General features: G+C 47.9%; 1 protein-coding gene and 1 pseudogene across 1 annotated transcript; one reads left to right on the top strand and one right to left on the bottom strand.

Annotated features, from left to right (window-relative positions):
* Positions 1 to 9,712: 9,712 nt before the first annotated feature.
* On the bottom strand, positions 9,713 to 13,203 carry LOC100835919 (probable receptor-like protein kinase At1g80640). Its single transcript, XM_010241635.3, has 10 exons — positions 12,725 to 13,203; positions 12,098 to 12,265; positions 11,746 to 11,984; positions 11,524 to 11,656; positions 11,340 to 11,403; positions 11,142 to 11,238; positions 10,916 to 11,018; positions 10,695 to 10,813; positions 10,327 to 10,416; positions 9,713 to 10,235 (listed from the first exon to the last, which is right to left on the bottom strand). The coding sequence occupies exons 1-10, from the start codon at positions 12,927 to 12,929 to the stop codon at positions 10,068 to 10,070; spliced, it is 1,386 nt and encodes a 461-aa protein (XP_010239937.1). The 5' UTR covers positions 12,930 to 13,203; the 3' UTR covers positions 9,713 to 10,067.
* A 1,213-nt stretch (positions 13,204 to 14,416) lies between these two features.
* Positions 14,417 to 15,924, top strand: LOC100835612 (annotated as a pseudogene).
* The last annotated feature ends 821 nt before the right edge of the window (positions 15,925 to 16,745 follow it).

Below are 16,745 nucleotides of genomic sequence, written 5' to 3'. Positions count from 1 at the left end.
CGGCATTGGTCGTGAGGCATGGCCGGCAGGGCCTCAAGGATGGCAGCATGGATGTCCTGGGGAGCGAGCTGAGGGCGCGTGCCAGCGACGTAGAGGACGAGCGCGCTGTTCTCCAACCGACGCTCAGCGGCAGATGTCGACTGGGAGCGCAGTCCAATCGCGCGCGCGTGTTCAGGCCGCCGCAGGGGGCAACCATCGGCGTAGGTGACAGCAACTGGCAAGGTGGAGAACAGGCCGATGGCGGACTGCATTGCAACTGCAGGAACGGGGGGTGGAACGGCAACGGGAGCGGAGATGGGAACGGGGAGCTCTGGGATGGAGAGGCCGGCACGGACGGGGGTGGCAGTGGATGGTGGGGGGAAGACAAGACGGGATCGCACGGCAGGGCGAGGCGGAGGGGAGGAGGATGGCGAGTGGAGGATGTTGGTGGCGGGGGGGAGCTGGGGTAATATAGGGGTGGGCGAGGCGAGCAGTGGAGGGGTGCGAGCTGCGTGCGGAGGCGGGCGGATGGCGCGGGGAGGGAGGTCACAGGAGCGGCAAGCTTTGGCAACATGGCCTGACTCGAAGCAGTGTGCGCATTTCACAGGGAAAGTGCAGTAAGCAACTTGGTGAGAGGAGGAGAGGCAACGGAAACATCTACCGGACAAGTCAACAAATCCACCGTCAGCCCGGAAGAATGTTAACTTTAAGCTGCTTGTAGTTAATTTGTTTGAGTCTTTTCTGTTTAGATTCAGCGTCATAGCTAGGAGGAATCCGTTTCTTTCTTGAGTCGTAGCCAGCGGCCGTTTTTGTGGCTGTTGAGATTGAGTCGGAGTTGTTGTTGTAAACCTGTACGCTCTCGTATAGGGTGGCGTCGAGTTGGACTTGGTTTAGGCCAGTCGTGTTGGGTGCGGTCGTCTGCTGTACTTCTATATAAGCAAAGGGAATAAAGGCAGACAAAACTGCGAAGTTTACAGCGGCATATCGTGTTTCCTGTTTTTCCATCAGCAAGCTAGGCTAGTTCTAATTCGCTGCAGGCAAGGCAACGCTAGGCGAGAAGAAGGAGCAGCCCAGATCGGTCTGATTTCCAACAAGTGGTATCAGAGCCGCATTTTAGATTTTCCAAAGCTACCGGAAGATCATGTCGACGGAAACAGAAGCATCAAGCGCATCGAGGGAATCGTCCTCTACGGCGACGTACCCTCGTCTCGATCGCAGCGACTACGCCATGTGGGTCATGAAGATGACCGTCGTGCTGGAGGCACATGAGTTATGGGAGGCCGTGGACCCTGGAGGTACAGCGTATGCTAAAGGAGGCGAGCTGTACAGGAAGGATCGGCAAGCCCTCTCGGCCATCTACTCAGCGGTACCGAGAGATGTGCTAGGACATCTCGCCGGCAAGGGATTGGCGAAGGTAGTGCGGGACACAATCAAGACCCTGCATCAGGGAACTTGTCAACGAGGCGAATCTGCAGACGCATCTGCGGAATTATGAGAGCTTGAGGATGGACGATAGTGAGACTGTTGATGATTTCGCTGCACGGGTGGCGACGCTTGTCACAGCGATTCGTGATCTCGGTGAGAATCTAACAGAAAAGTCATTGGTACGCCGATTTCTGCATGCCACTCCTCCGCGCTACATTCAAATTGTAACATCTATTGAGCAGTGTGTCGATTTATCGACGTTGACAATATCAGATCTCGTAGGGCGCTTCAAAGCCCATGACGAGCGCGTCAGCTTCTGTTTGGATGACGTGAAGGAGACGGAACAACTGATGTTGACAAGAGCTCAGTGGATGAGTTTGAACGCGAAGAAGAAGGGCTCCTCGGACGGATCGAAGGAAACTCGCCCAGCTGCATCCGGAAAGAAAGCTCAAAACACTCAGAATAATACTGAGGAAAAACCGAGAAAGAAATTTGATCGGAAAAAGATAAGGTGTTTCACCTGTGGAGTATATGGGCACTTCAAGTCCGAGTGTCGCAATCCACCGAAGGAACAAGCACTTGTCGCCAGAGAACATGACGAGGAACCAGCTTTGCTGATGCTCGAGACGTGCGAGTTGATGGAAGAACAGCAAGCTCCTCAAACTCCTTGTGCCGAAGAACTGGCACTAGTGGAAGAGAAGGTATTTCTCCATGATAAAAGGAGGAAGGAAGGTGACAGTAGCGTGTGGTATCTGGACACAGGAGCAAGCAATCACATGACCGGGGACAGAAGCTTATTCTCTGAAATTGATGAAGAGATAGGAGGCACTGTTCGCTTCGGGGATGGGTCGACCGTCAGGATACACGGTCGAGGCACCATCTTGTTTCAAGCTCGTACCGGTGAACACAAGGTACTTGCAGATGTATACTACATACCGAGATTGAAGAGTAACATTATTAGTCTCGGACAACTTGAGGAACGTGGCTGCAAAATCGTACTCAAGGACGGGTACTTGTGGGGCTATGATCGGCAGCGAAACTTGCTCGTTCGGGTAAAGAGGGCAAAGAATCGTCTCTATATTCTGAACATCAATCTCACTGAACCGATTTGTTTACTGACCAATTTTGAAGATGAAGCTTGGAGGTGGCACGCGAGGTTTGGTCACCTGAATTTCCAAGCTCTGCGGATGCTCGGTCAGAAAGAGATGGTGCGCAGCATGCCATGCATCAGCCACACAGAGCAGTTATGCGACGGGTGCCTAGTTGGGAAGCAACGTAGGGCACCGTTTCCTCGAGAAGCATCGTACCGAGCAATGAAGGTGTTAGATTTGGTTCATGGTGATTTGTGTGGACCAATTACCCTGGCTACTCCAACCGGGAAGAAGTATTTTTTGCTTGTTGTAGATGACTACAGCAGGTTTATGTGGGTAACCTTACTGAGTTCCAAGGCTGAAGCGCTCCAAGCCTTCAAGAAATTCAAGGTGGCCGCTGAGGTGAGTGCGGAGGCAAAGCTCAAAGCCTTTCATACAGATAGAGGAGGAGAGTTCACTTCACAAGAATTCAATGCATATTGTGAAGAACATGGTGTCAGAAGGTACTTGACAGCACCATATACACCTCAGCAGAACGGCGTTGTTGAGAGACGGAACCAGATGGTGGTCGCCATGGCTCGAAGCATGCTTAAGAGCAAAAGGTTGCCCGGAAAATTTTGGGGAGAAGCCCTAAACACAGCAGTATATTTGTTGAATAGAGCACTGACAAAGAGTGTTGTCGGGATGACGCCCTACGAAGCATGGTATGGGCAAAAACCTGCAGTGGACACCTCACCTTCGGGTGCATTGCCCATGTGAAGAAAGTAGCTGGCCATGTCGGAAAACTTGAGGATAGAAGCACTCCGATGATTTTTATCGGATATGAAGAAGGCTCGAAGGCGTATCGTGTGTATGATCCAAAGACAAGAAAGGTGCATGTCACACGTGATGCAATCTTTGAGGAAGACAAGGCATGGACCAGCGAACAAACATCTACTGCAGTGACATCGACCTCAGGTGATACATTTACGGTGGTTTATGATGAAACCAATGTTGCAAGTCATGATGCAGGTCACATTCATGGCCACGATGTTGATGGTGAGGCCCCCGCCACACCCTCGGTGCAAGGCGCTGAACCGGACGGCACCCCGGACCTGGATGAGGATGGAAGGTACACATCCTCGGAAGGCGACTCAGGAGGAGGTGATGCTGCAGTAGCAGAGAAAACGGCTACCGCGGCAGAGAAAGTGGCTACCGCGGCAGGAAATTCTGGACAGACTTCTGCCGCGGCACGAAATCTGTCTGCCGCGGCAGGAAAACAGGCAGCAGCAGCGGGTGCCAGTGCTATCGCAACAGCAGCGGATGGAGGATCTGCCTCAGCGACAGAACACTCTGACGATGATTCCTCTGCTGATGAGGCGCCACCGCCACCCCCCCGGCGGACTCCGGAGCGACTTTGACCGTTGAAAGATATCTACAAGAAGACAAAGCCAATTGCCAAAGCGAAACCGGTGAGAGCCCCTCGCCGACGCTCGGCTACGTGTCTCCTTGGAGCCGAAGAACCAGCAACATATGAAGACGCTCAAGATCAGAGGGAGTGGCAGGCTGCTATGGAAGCGGAGATGAGTTCCATTGAAGAAAATAAAACATGGAGCTTGGTAGATCTTCCGGTTGGCCAGCGAGCCATCGGTTTGAAGTGGGTCTTTAAAGTTAAAAAAGACTCAGAAGGCGCCATTGTGAAGCACAAGGCGCAGTTAGTAGCTAAGGGCTACGTGCAAAAACAGGGGATAGACTTTGACGAAGTGTTTGCACCTGTCGCTAGGATGGAAACTGTGAGATTGCTCATAGCTCTAGCAGCACAGGAAGGATGGAAGCTACATCACATGGATGTAAAATCAGCATTTCTAAATGGTGACTTGGAAGAGGAAGTGTATGTGAGCCAGCCAGCCAGTTTTGTGCAAGAAAGTAAAGAGGAAAAGGTGTTCAAACTCCATAAAGCATTGTATGGACTTCGTCAAGCCCCAAGAGCATGGAATGCAAAATTAGACAGCACACTGTTGTCACTTGGGTTCGAGAGAAGCAAGCTGGAACATGCGGTGTATAAACGAGGAGAAGGAAACTCAAGGTTGCTGGTTGGTGTGTATGTGGATGACTTGGTGATTATAGGAGCCTGTCAGAAAGAGATCGCAAATTTCAAACAGCAGATGAAGAAGCTTTTCAGCATGAGTGACTTAGGTCTATTGAGTTATTATCTTGGCATTGAAGTCTCACAAATGTCAGGAGGTATATTCATTGGACAGGAAGCATATGCTAAGAAGATATTAGAGAACGCTGGTATGGAGGATTGCAATCCAACTCAGGCACCGATGGAAGCAAAGTTAAAGCTCAGCAGGAAAAGTGAAGAATAACCGGTGGATCATACCATGTACAGAAGCATCGTGGACAGCTTGAGATACTTGGTAAACATGAGACCAGATTTGGCCTATTCGGTTGGTCTTGTGAGCAGATTTATGGAAGCTCCAACTACTGAACACTTGAATGCCGTGAAGCATATACTACGGTATGTACAAGGTTCAAAGGACTATGGCTGCTACTATGAGAAGAAGAAGGAGCACATTTCAGTGCACATGGAAGGCTTCAGTGATAGTGATATGGCAGGAGATGTTGATGATAGAAAGAGTATGACCGGGGTGACGTTTTTCTTCTGTGGAAATATTGTCAGTTGGTTGTCTCAAAAACAGAAGGTCGTAGCACTCTCATCGTGTGAAGCAGAGTATATAGCAGCAGCTGCTGCAGCATGTCAAGGCATTTGGCTGGAGCGTCTCCTCAGTGATTTGACCAACCGTGAACCAGAGAAGATCGTTCTCAAGATTGATAACAAGTCCACAATTTCTTTGTGCAAGAACCCGGTACATCATGATAGAAGCAAGCATATTGATACCCGGTTTCACTTCATCAGAGAAAGCATGGAAGAAGGAAAGGTAGAAGTCGAGTACATCAGTACCGATAATCAGCTCGCCGACATATTAACCAAGCCACTTGGTCGGGTCAAGTTCTTGGAGATGAGAGGAAGGATCGGGATGCGAGCAAAGGGAGAAGTGCAATCAGCTTAGGGAGGAAATGTTAACTTTAAGCTGCTTGTAGTTAATTTGTTTGAGTCTTTTCTGTTTAGATTCAGCGTCATAGCTAGCTAGGAGGATCCGTTTCTTTCCTGAGTCGTAGAGCCAGCGGCCGTTTTTGTGGCTGTTGAGATTGAGTCAGAGTCGTAGTTGTAAACCTGTACGCTCTCGTATAGGGTGGCGTCGAGTTGAACTTGGTTTAGGCCAGTCGTGTTGGGCGCGGTCGTCTGCTATACTTCTATATAAGCAAAGGGAATAGAGGCAGACAAAGCTGCGAAGTTTACAGCGGCATACCGTGTTTCCTGTTTTTCCATCGGCAAGCTAGGCTAGTTCTAATTCTAATTCGCTGCAGGCAAGGCAACGCTAGGCGAGAAGAATGAGCAGCCCAGATCGGTCTGATTTCCAACAAAGAAGCCCTGCCGTGGAGGCACGGCACGAACCGGTCGCGCAGCGACACGTCTTGTCGGCATGGGGGGGGGTGCCTTCACGGGCTTGCCACCGGGGCCCACCAGCTGCCAGCCATGTCCAGCGGAAGACGTGCACGCTACACCAGGAGCGGCATGCCGGGGCCCGTCCGCCGCGCGCGTCCCATCAGCGGGCCCACCGGCCAGCGAGAGATGGGAAGCGGCAGAGCCGGCCATGGCGACTGGGGCGACGCCGGCATGGAGCGGCCGCGAGGATCCCAGGTTCCCAATCGCAAGCACGGGAGCAGCAGCGGCGGGAGACGACGAACGCCTCCCCAAGGGCAGGGAAATCTTGGCAGCAGCAGAGGAATCGCACACCTGAGCAAAGGATGCTCGAGGCGACCGGGCGGGCACGGGGACGGCAGAGGACGTCGAATCCAGCAGACCTGCAGGCCGGGAAGCATCTTGGAGCCCTTGACAAGGCGGCGAGCAGTCCGAGGAGGACACAGACCAGCTCACGCGGTCAAGCGGCGAGGAAACGGCGGGAGGTGGGGTGAAGCTGGCAGCACCGTCTCGAGGGGAGGCGGAGCAGGACCGAGAGCGGCGAGATGGGCGGTGGGGCGGCGCAGAGGACATGGCTGATTGGGTGGCCGAGGAGGCCACCGGCGGCGGGGAGCGCGGACGCCTGCGCAGTCGCGGGAGCTCTCTCTCTTCGTCTTCAACTTCTTCATTTCTGAATATCTTGGCATTGTGGGCCGTCCAGTTTCCAAGAGAATAAAGGAGTCCTCCTGGCTAACAGGGCCGGATTGCGACATCCAAAATAAGATCTTCAACTGCCGGCGACGGGTGGATCATATTGTACCAAGACGCTGCCAAATTCTGTTCGAAAGATCAGGACGTTCTGCAATTGGGGTTTTGGTTCCCCGGTAGCATGTCTAGCCCAATGCGATTAAGAACACAAACTGCACACGGTAAGAAATTAAGATTCACGAACTGCAAAAATATGAACTTTCCCATCCCCCACGACCTAAATCAACAACGAACCCCAACAAATCCACACCGATCATACTCAATTTGTCAAACAAGAAAACCCTAGTTGTAACTGTCTCCCCACAGAAACCCTAGCCGGAAGTGCGGAAGAGGGAAACAGACGATATGGGAGGAAACTTACTCCAATCCGGCTGCGGGATCCGTCCAATCGATCTTCGGCCACGGCATCCTTTGCCGGCGCCGACAGCCGTACTCACCTGTCTCCCACCCTTCTGCCTCTCTAGTTCGAACCGAGGAAGACGAAGTGTTGCTCTGCGGGACTGAAAAGGGGGAGAAGGGGCACGAGGGTTATAACCCGGGCTAACAGGTCGGTACGGGTCGTGTCGGACGTGGCGCCCCCCACCTGTTGGGATTCAAGTGAAACCGCCTCCGAACCTGGTTTCGGGCTAAGCGAGACAGCGACCTAAAAAACTGTGGTTTCGCGGACGGTTTTGCATTAAGCATGGGTCGGCGACACAACTGGCTCCCCAGACTCTGGAAATTCCAGGCAGTGATAGCAAGAGTACGGAGTACCTATCAGGTGGGAGAATTTTTTGGTCATGGGCGAAAAAGTCTTGGCCAGAATCAGAGAGGGCCTCGTTGAAGCTAGGTTTAGCTATCAGCACCGATGCACCATCCTAAGACTCCAGTCAGCGTGAGTTAGGGCGCGAAACTCGTCTATCAAATCGATGAGGCCGGATAACGAGCTTACAAGATTTTTCTCAGGTTGGGCTGACGAGATTTTTTACCTGGCCCAGGATTTGGGCCCGGCTCTTGATTTTCTGGAGAGCTTTTATCAGGTGGGCTGTAACATCCAAATTTGTTGGGCTGGCGGCCCGTCGGTGGCCTCCCTCGCGAAGTCAACACACAGTAGGCCACGTCATCCAATTCCATCGCCTAACAGCAATCCGAGTCAGCAGCTAGTATTGCTACAACATATGCAATTTTTCAACAAAAAAAAGGTGCTGTGATTCGTGTGCCATTGAGCATTTTCTGTTTTTCTTAATAAAAACAAAATAAAAAGGGATAGTAGCATTGAAATCGGTAGTTGGGCGCACACCTTTGTATTGGATCATGAGATGGTCCATTTCCTACTGTTGGCACGTCTCTGTGTTGCTCCCTTCTTCTTTTCCTAGTCGACTTACTTCCCAACTCTTGAGGCCATGGATTACAATACGGTCTCTCTGCTGGGTGTCGATTTCAACGCCTAACTGACACTAACAACAACAGGCGCTTCACTGTCAGTCCAGCACTTCACTGTCTTTTCTCTAACTGCACTATATGAAAAATATACATTTTACGATAAATTTGTCGAACTTGCTCAGATTTAAAACGACCTGCATTGCGGCATGGAGGGAGTAGCATTGCTTAATATGCATCCATTTCTTTATTTGATTTTTCTGCAATTTGGTTGACATACCTAAATTTTGTTTATTGATTAAAACTAATAGTTTTGCTGGAATCAGGGGAAATGAATGAATGGGGCATTGCACAAGGCATTCTAAAATAGCAAACGACAAAAAACTTATATGTACATATAAGAGATGATTTCAAGGATCCAAAAGATATACTCCCTCCGTCCCAAATTAACTAACGTGTATTTATATAGATTCTTATACAAATCCATGTCAGTTACTTCGGGACGCAGGGAGTATGTTTTTCCCCAAAAATTTAATGAACATAAATTAACTTGTCGAATCATCCAAAGATGCAAAAAGGTAAAGCTCGTAAAGGAGCCAAGTACAAGCAGGGAGGCAGAAAGCATGTACCTGAAATAGCTAACTGAAACCTCCAAGTGCAACTACAGCAAACAGCATGCAAAAGCTCCAGTAATCTGACTCACCCCATTTACTATACTAGTAATCTGCCAGCATTAGCCAATAGATGATGGACCATACTTGTATAGCAAAAACACGATCAAGAGAAGGATGTGAAACGAGCAGTAGCTCTGCTCAAGCTGGCAAAGCATGCATGCATGTGCAGTTATTGTCCAAATTGAATGAAGCAGATGCCATCTCCCTATCAAGCAGTGCCCAGCATTTCTTCTTTGCCAACCTGCAGGGGCTTCAATGAGATGCATCCAGAGGTTGTCAGCCTGAGTTGTTGCTTTCTTTTCTTCTTATTATTATTGATTCAGCACTGTTTCTGAATTATGATCATGTCCAGCAGGAATGAGGAAGACACCAGAGTCAAACAGAAGATATTTTCTCTCTTTTTTCAGAAAAAGGAACAGGAGCTCGGCAGATCAATTTAAGAAGAAACAAAAGACAAATTCTAGATGGCATGTAATAGATCACTTTATACATGGAAACTGTATGAACTACATAAGACTCGATGTTACTTCTCATCAGCAAAAAAGACTTGATGTTTACTGACCACCATAGCCATGATGTCTTACCTCGAGCACAAGGCAACCATGGTGTTCTGGTTGAGAGGAGACTGTCACTTCTTATCAGCATAGCTACAGAAAGGCCTAGATCCATATAAAACAAGTTTTTAAGTCCTAACTGGCTCTTTAAGTTATGCATGATCCAGTGACAAACATACTTGGACATGTTCCTTGCAAAATTCTACATGGCTGCTTGCTCCAATTTGTTCATGTTTAATCAGTTGGAGACAATGCAAACCATGTGACACTTTCCTGCATAATATGGACATCTGCACGTGTTGCATATTTATTACTATTTATTTATTATTGCTGAGGAAGTGTTGCACTCGTTATCAGTAACCAGGCAGCAATCAAATTTCTTATTCAGCAAATTAACTGTTGACACCTGTGTGGAGCCCAAATCACAGATTTCTCAAACGCAATTGAGCTATAGGGTATGGAAAATTTGGATCTGTACAGCAGGTACCAGATCCAAGTAAAATAAAATGATCCTTTGTACATGAAAAGGTATATGAGAAAAATTCTCTCCAAAGCAGAATTCTCTCAGTCCAGCCAGCAAAAGCAGCAGCTTGGAACCCTCATCTTCAGACAAGCAGAAATTACAGGTAAGATAAGTTACACGATAAACAGTAATCTACATTCGGCAGTATAGTTTTTTTTTCCTCCTTCAACGAAATTATCGGATCACATCTCAACAAGGATAATGTCTTTGGTCTGGAGAAGGTGAAGGTGGCTCTGCAACCCTGAGTGTTCCTCCGAGCTCCGCAGGCACTAGAGGAACAAGAGAGTGGAGAACATCTGTTATCAGTGGTCTGTAGCTCGGTTCGGGCTGCACACATAGAACAGCCACTGCTGCAACCTGCAGAGGTGTTGGAACATCAGCCTAAATAGATGAAAAGATAAATTTGTCTAAAAGTACAGAACATTAACAGTTTATTCATGATGAGTACTTGGTACAAGTGTTTTGGGTCCATGGTGTCCTTGATCACCAGGTCAATTATGTTGGGGAGCTTCGATCTGTCGGTCAGCTGAGGCATAGCCTGCATGTGATTGCAAACACGTCAAATTATAGCATTGGACAGATAAAGTGCCAAGTGATTGCTTAAATACCTGTTCTGATGGTGAAAATGAAACATTTTAGTGTTGCATGACAAAGTAAAAAAAATCAGAATCAAAAGGTGAAAACATGCTATATTGCAAAAGAAATATGAACATAGAAGTTTTAACGAATTACTCCACTTCCTAAGTTTGTTAATTCAATTCTGCAATCTATATTCCTCATTGATTCAGTAAGTTCAAAGTAAGCAATGCAGATTACCCATGACACAATTGATTGGCACTGAGATGGTGACATTTTCTCAACAGGCTTCCTTCCCATCAGGAGCTCTAGAAGCACTACTCCAAATGCGTATACATCGCTCTTCTCAGTCAACTTCCCTGAAATTGACACGGTCGCTAAATAGTTTCATGGTAATTGATAAAACAACGTAGTTTTGTCTACAGATAGGAGTAAAAATTTAGAACAAAAATTAGCCATACCATCTAATAAGTACTCAGGGGCTACATAACCCAAGGTCCCGGAAAGCTTCAGGTTCCCTTTGTTGAGATTCCCACCGGTGACCGCAAGGCCAAAATCTGCAATCTGCGCAATTGAGAAAAAGAAAATGTGCATTCGCAATAGGTTTACTTTCTTCAAACTCTGTTACCTGCAGCCAATAGGTTAAAGAAAATAAGCTGATGTTTACGAAAAGCTGAAGGAGTGTACCTTAGCATTGAAGTCTGAATCTAAAAGTATATTAGAAGGTTTCAGATCCCTATGGATCACAGGTGGATTGCAGTGCTCATGAAGATACTCTAATCCCCTGCCCAGTTTTAATTTACACAGGCAATCATCAGCACACCAATTGAAAAGAATAATCATCACCCAGTGTGAAGTAAAGTGCAGTGATTAGATCATAAGAACCTCGCCGTATCGAGCGCGATCTTCATCCGAACGTGCCAGCTCAGAGCAGATCCATGTGAAGACCCTGAAGACATCCACAAAGGAAGGCATCAAAAGCTCCCCAATCAGGAAGATCTCAAGAAAGAGCTGCACCCAATAAGTGGCATGGCCAATAATAATTCTTAAGCAATACTACTAGTACTACCATGCAGCTGTGTCTCCAATGATCCCTTCTCCATGAGCTCATAAACAATGTAGTGATTGCCACCATGGACACAGAAGCCCAGGAGAGACACTATGTTTGGGTGCCTGATCCTGCCAAGCAAATCCAGCTCATTCTGCCCAACAACCACAACCCCAAAACATTTACAGCAAGAAGAACCCACCACTAGCACACTGAATGCAATGGACAGCAGCAGCAATTCACCTCGAATTCCTTCTCGCAATCCGGCCCGCCGCCTTCAAGCCTCTTCACGGCGGCGGTGGCACCGCCATCAAACGCCGCCTTATAAACGCAACCGAAGCCGCCGACACCGAGCACATTGCTCTCGCCGAACTTGCCTGTCGCCGCCTCCAGCGACGGGTACTCGATCATCGTCACAAGGCCCCCCTTCCTGCTCATCTTCACTGAATTGAACTTGCTCAGGATTGGCACCAGTGTGATCCCTGTTGCAGTGACTGGACAATGTGAGCAAGGCATAATTGTAATCTGTCTTCAGTCCCAAACAACATACATCATGAACTGAAGAGCCAATTTGAGGCAGATCCTGGGTAAAGACCTGATCTCCGGCCGCGGCCCTTGCCGCCGTGGGGGGTCCGGCGAGACCGCCGCCACATCGTCCAGGCGTAGAGTGTGGAGAGGAGGATCATGGCGGTGGCGACGCAGGCGAGGACAGCGGAGATGACCAGCTCCCGGTGGTAATGGTGGTGCCTCACCACTGTGATCACTGCAATTGGGCATTTCAACAAACACAGCTTACAACTCAACAAGATGAACAGTTGGAATTTTTTGTGAGGGTTGCATTAAAATCTTCCTTTGGAAACGGCCGGTTTGAATTTTGGAGACAGTTAACAGTAACGGAATAAACAGGTTTGATGGCAGCAGTGACGTTCAAGAAAAGTTGTTCCCCCCTCGGAAAAATTCGAAGAAAAACGTAAAGATCCCAAAAAAACTGAAAATTTTCTTTCCTTTTCAGAAATCCAATGAAAGAAGAAATGGGGAAAAAAATGCAACAGCTAGAACAACTACATTCGTTGGACACTTTCGAACGGAATTGCGCAGATCCCAGATAAAGTTCCCAACTAAATTCAGAGGAACAGAGAAGTGAGCACGGCAAGAACACACGCGGCAAATCCAGAGGAAACCGAGAAATGCAGTCACTGATCTCTGAGCGCCAGCCACCTACCGACGGGAGGAGCGGCCGGAAACACCGGAGAAGAAGAGGATGAAGCGGTCTCATTGGCTGTAACGGCGGCGGCCACAGGCGACGGGCCCGGGGAAGAAACCGCGATCCTCCCTCTGGCCAGTGAGCACGAAGACAGCAGCAGCAAGAAGACGACGTACGAGCACAGCACCGGCAATGGAGGCGGCGGCGCCGCCGGAATCTCCATGGCCCCCCACCTCAGAGACTCTCTCTCTCTCTCTCTCTTTCAAGTTGGTTTCGTCGAGAAAGAAAGAAATCCTAGTCGGAGAAGAAGCACAAGAAAGCTTTTGCTGTGCCTTTGTGACTAGGTGGCCTGGAAGTGAGGGATCCCAAGACCAAAAGAAAAAGGAGCAGAGTCAAATCTATTATCTAAGCAGAGTGAGTGAGAGAGATCTCAGAGATGTGTAAGTGCATCGGCGGCGTTGACAGAGGATTTCCTTGGCTTCTTCTTCTTCACTTACTAGTACAAGTGCCATCCGTCTTTTTTCAGGGGCAAACCATCTCAACTTGAATTTTAAATGCATTTATATCCTAAATCATGTCTACATACATTTAAATTTGATAAATTTGAGACATTTTTTGTTATTGGACGGACGGAATACTACAGATCAAGTGAGGCACGAGACAAAGGATCTCGTCTCCGGGATCCAATCACCCAAGGACTAATTGCGCGATCAGCTGTGTCTGAGGGGCCCACCTGCCAGCAAACATCCAAAACCAATGAAACAGCAGTCGCTGGGACCATCTTTTTGTAGCAGTAGTTGTTTCTGTTTGCTCTTCTTTTGCTGCACTGTTATGTTTGTTAGCACAAGTAATTACAGTGGAGTAGTACGGCTAATTACGTCCAGTTCGCAGGTCGTACCTATAATAAGAGAAGAAGAAAAAGAAGAAGAAAAGTCAGTTTGGATCATGGTCGGTTGATCATGACGAAGCACGAGAGAGACGACCTTGTTAATTAGACGAGCAATCTGGGGCTTCGGGTCCTGTTGGATTTAATCGAATGTGCAGAACCATTTTATTCTGTGCGTGAGTCCTTCTTTTCTTATTACGGGTGTAGTAGGTTTCTTTGACACAAGAATACGATCACGACTTATTTTGTCAAATGTGATTTTTTATTATTATTAGACATGTCTTCAAAAATACTCTGGTAGTATCATATAAATCATATACAAGTATTAATTTTAGCCAAAATTATTACTCCATCTGTCTCTAATTAATTGGCGATGGGTTTCTTGCAAAAAAAAATCTGTAAATTTTTGAAATAAACCTGCAGTCCACATTTTCAAGCAAATATGAACAGTGCGTTAATTTCGAAGAAAAGTTCAATAGAACGTGAACTGCATGTTTATTTTGAGAATTTACATGGGTTTTTTGGAAAAAAAAAGCCAGCTCCCATTGATTAGGGACTGAGGAAGTACGTGTTAAAAACAAAAGTATACGAAAAGTATACAATGGTTTTTTGAGAACGGTGATACTGTGAGTCTTTTTTTTTTAGGGAATACTGTGAGTCTGTTTTTTTCTGTACCAAAACTGTGAGTCTGACAGGCAAAGTGGCATTTCGGCCGCATTTCCATGTCGGGAACAAGGAGAGAAGTCCAGAGCTCCGGCCTGTCACGGGCCCAATACAGGAACGACCCAATAGTCAACCACCAGCCAAATGGGCCGAAACAGGTTCTCCCAAATTCAACCACAAGAATTTCCCTTCTCCTCTCTCACAACAAAAACCGATAATTTCCCTTCTCGAGGAGGCGGCACCAAATCTTCGCTGAAATCGCCGTTCCTCTTCCCCACTGCTGCCCCGCCGCCGCCGCGCTTTAGCCATTGTCTCCGCCGAGAGGGGAGACCAGCGAGCAATGGCCGCGTCACCATCCTCGCAGAGCCCGAGGAGGACGGCGTCGACCTGCACCCCGGAGACGGCGCGGGGCACGCACACCTTCAGAATCGAGGGCTACAGCCTGTTCAGGGACCTCGGCGTCGGCAAGTGCGTCCAGTCCGCCATCTTCTCCGTCGGCGGCTACGACTGGTCCATCTGCTTCTACCCGGACGGCGACACGGAGGAGGAGGGCAGGAAAGGCTGGGTCTCGGTCTACCTGGTGCTCAAGACCAACGACGCCGTGGTGCGGGCGATCTACGATCTGACGCTGGTCGACCAGACCTGCACACCCCCTCCGCCGACGCCGCCGTCTTTCAGGTGGCCAAACCCTAGTGTGGTGGACCCGGTGGTGTTTGACAACCGTGGTAGCCACTCTGATGCCTCGGGCTATTTCTTCAGGAAGACTGAGCTAGTCAAGGATTCACCTTATGTCCTTGATGACGCCATTGTCTTCTAAGTGCAGTCTTGTTGTTCTCAAGTTGAGGGGTTCAATTGTCAGTCACGACGGCCAAGATGAACACCGAGACCGTCCAGGTGCCGCCGTCAACCTTGGTGGATAATCTCAGTGCGTTGCTGGAGGCAACAGAGGGGTCCGATGTCACTTTCAATGTCAAAGAGGAGGTTTTCCCGGGCCATAAGATCATCCTCGCCATGCAGTCGCCAGTCTTCAGGGCGGAGTTCTTCGGGCCGATGAGCGACGAGGGTAGGCGCACTGTGACGATCGAAGAAATGCAGCCTGCTGTTTTCAGAGGACTGCTTCACTTCATCTACACGGATTCGCTGCCTTCGATGAGTGACCTTAATGCAATGAGCACGAAGAAATGGTCCAGCATTTGCTTGTCGCTGCGGATAGGTACGCCATTGAACGGATGAAGTTGATGTGCGAGGGCATCCTTTGCAAGAGTCTTTCTGCCAAGACTGTGGCGACCACATTGGCTCTGGCTGACCAGCATCATTGTAGCAAGCTCAAAGATGCCTGCATTGAATTTATGAACTCTTTGGATAGGATGGATGATGTGGTGGCAAGTAAAGGGTATCAGCACCCGAAAAGAGCTTGCCCTGCTATCTTTGCTGATATATGGGAGAGAACAACTAAGACTCGCAGGAATTAGTATTGCTCACTGTGGGTTAACTTCAGTGTGGTTTACTTCAGTTGGAACCGTAGAAACCTGAGACTAATTTTGTATATTCCTTAAGTTCTCAGAGATCTTTTGTAGAAGGGTAAGTTTCGCAAAATGTATGTATGATACCTGATAATGGACCTCTAAGATATGGTAGCATTCTCTAAGATATTTTGCTCTGTTGACTAGCAGTAATTTTACTGTTTCAATGTTCCCCTTTATGCTCTCATTTCATTTCTCAAATCATCATGTAATTAGTTGCATCACCACATCTGTTTTGAAATGTGATGAGACATTAGCAAATATATATCAGTGTTGATGCAAAGTCATTTACCAAAGTAGTTGACCGGTGCCCAATTTTTATACTATTGAAGTGCTAATCATATACTCCACTATAATCAGTGATGAAACTTCTAATTCGATGGTTTAGCAATCAGCAGTGTTATAACTAGTTATTTAGTAGAATAACTGATTGGTGCCGGATTTCTTATGCTATCCAGGTGCTAATTATACAATGTTTTCCCAATATGTCTGTTACGAATACAATACCAAGATCTCAATTGTTTGCATCATTGGTTCAGTATAAAATAGTTTATGGTTTGCTACCAGTGTTTGTTTCTTTTAATTGCAGGTTGGCAAAACTTATAAACTCTAGTTTTCACTTCCTGAGGACCTGAGCAAACTTGAGCTTGAGGAACAAAATCTGTGCCAAAATCAGGGTCCTGTTTTCACTTCCAATCAGCCTCGCTGTCCTTATTTCCCTTTGCCTGCTGTGTCCTGTTTTCTCTTCTACAATTCTGCATTCTGAAAACCAGAGAGAAGTCTGGAGAAAGGACAGTTACTAGTTTTTACTGTAGTTGTCACTTCGGCTGTTTTTTTTTCTTGTGATCTTGTCTGCAACATACCTTCGAGCTTCAATGGCAGAAAGAGGAAGCTGAACCAGTAGTAGTGTTCTTATTGGAGACCAAAAGGCAACAGCAACCTGAGATTGATGTGACTACATTCTCAG

Source organism: Brachypodium distachyon, chromosome 1 (assembly GCF_000005505.3).
Source record: "Brachypodium distachyon strain Bd21 chromosome 1, Brachypodium_distachyon_v3.0, whole genome shotgun sequence".
In the NCBI taxonomy this organism is placed as follows: Eukaryota; Viridiplantae; Streptophyta; class Magnoliopsida; order Poales; family Poaceae; genus Brachypodium; species Brachypodium distachyon.
The sequence above is the reverse complement of the archived record's forward strand: the minus strand, read 5'-3'. Positions and strand labels throughout refer to the sequence as shown.

Excerpts from the sequence above, each read along its gene's own strand:
- LOC100835919 (XM_010241635.3), bottom strand. The coding sequence starts at position 12,929 with ATGGAGATTCCGGCGGCGCCGCCGCCTCCATTGCCGGTGCTGTGCTCG. Across the intron at positions 12,266-12,724 it reads TCCGGCCGCTCCTCCCGTCG|TGATCACAGTGGTGAGGCAC; the intron begins GTAGGTGGCTGG and ends GCCCAATTGCAG. Across the intron at positions 11,985-12,097 it reads GGGCCGCGGCCGGAGATCAG|GGATCACACTGGTGCCAATC; the intron begins GTCTTTACCCAG and ends TCACTGCAACAG.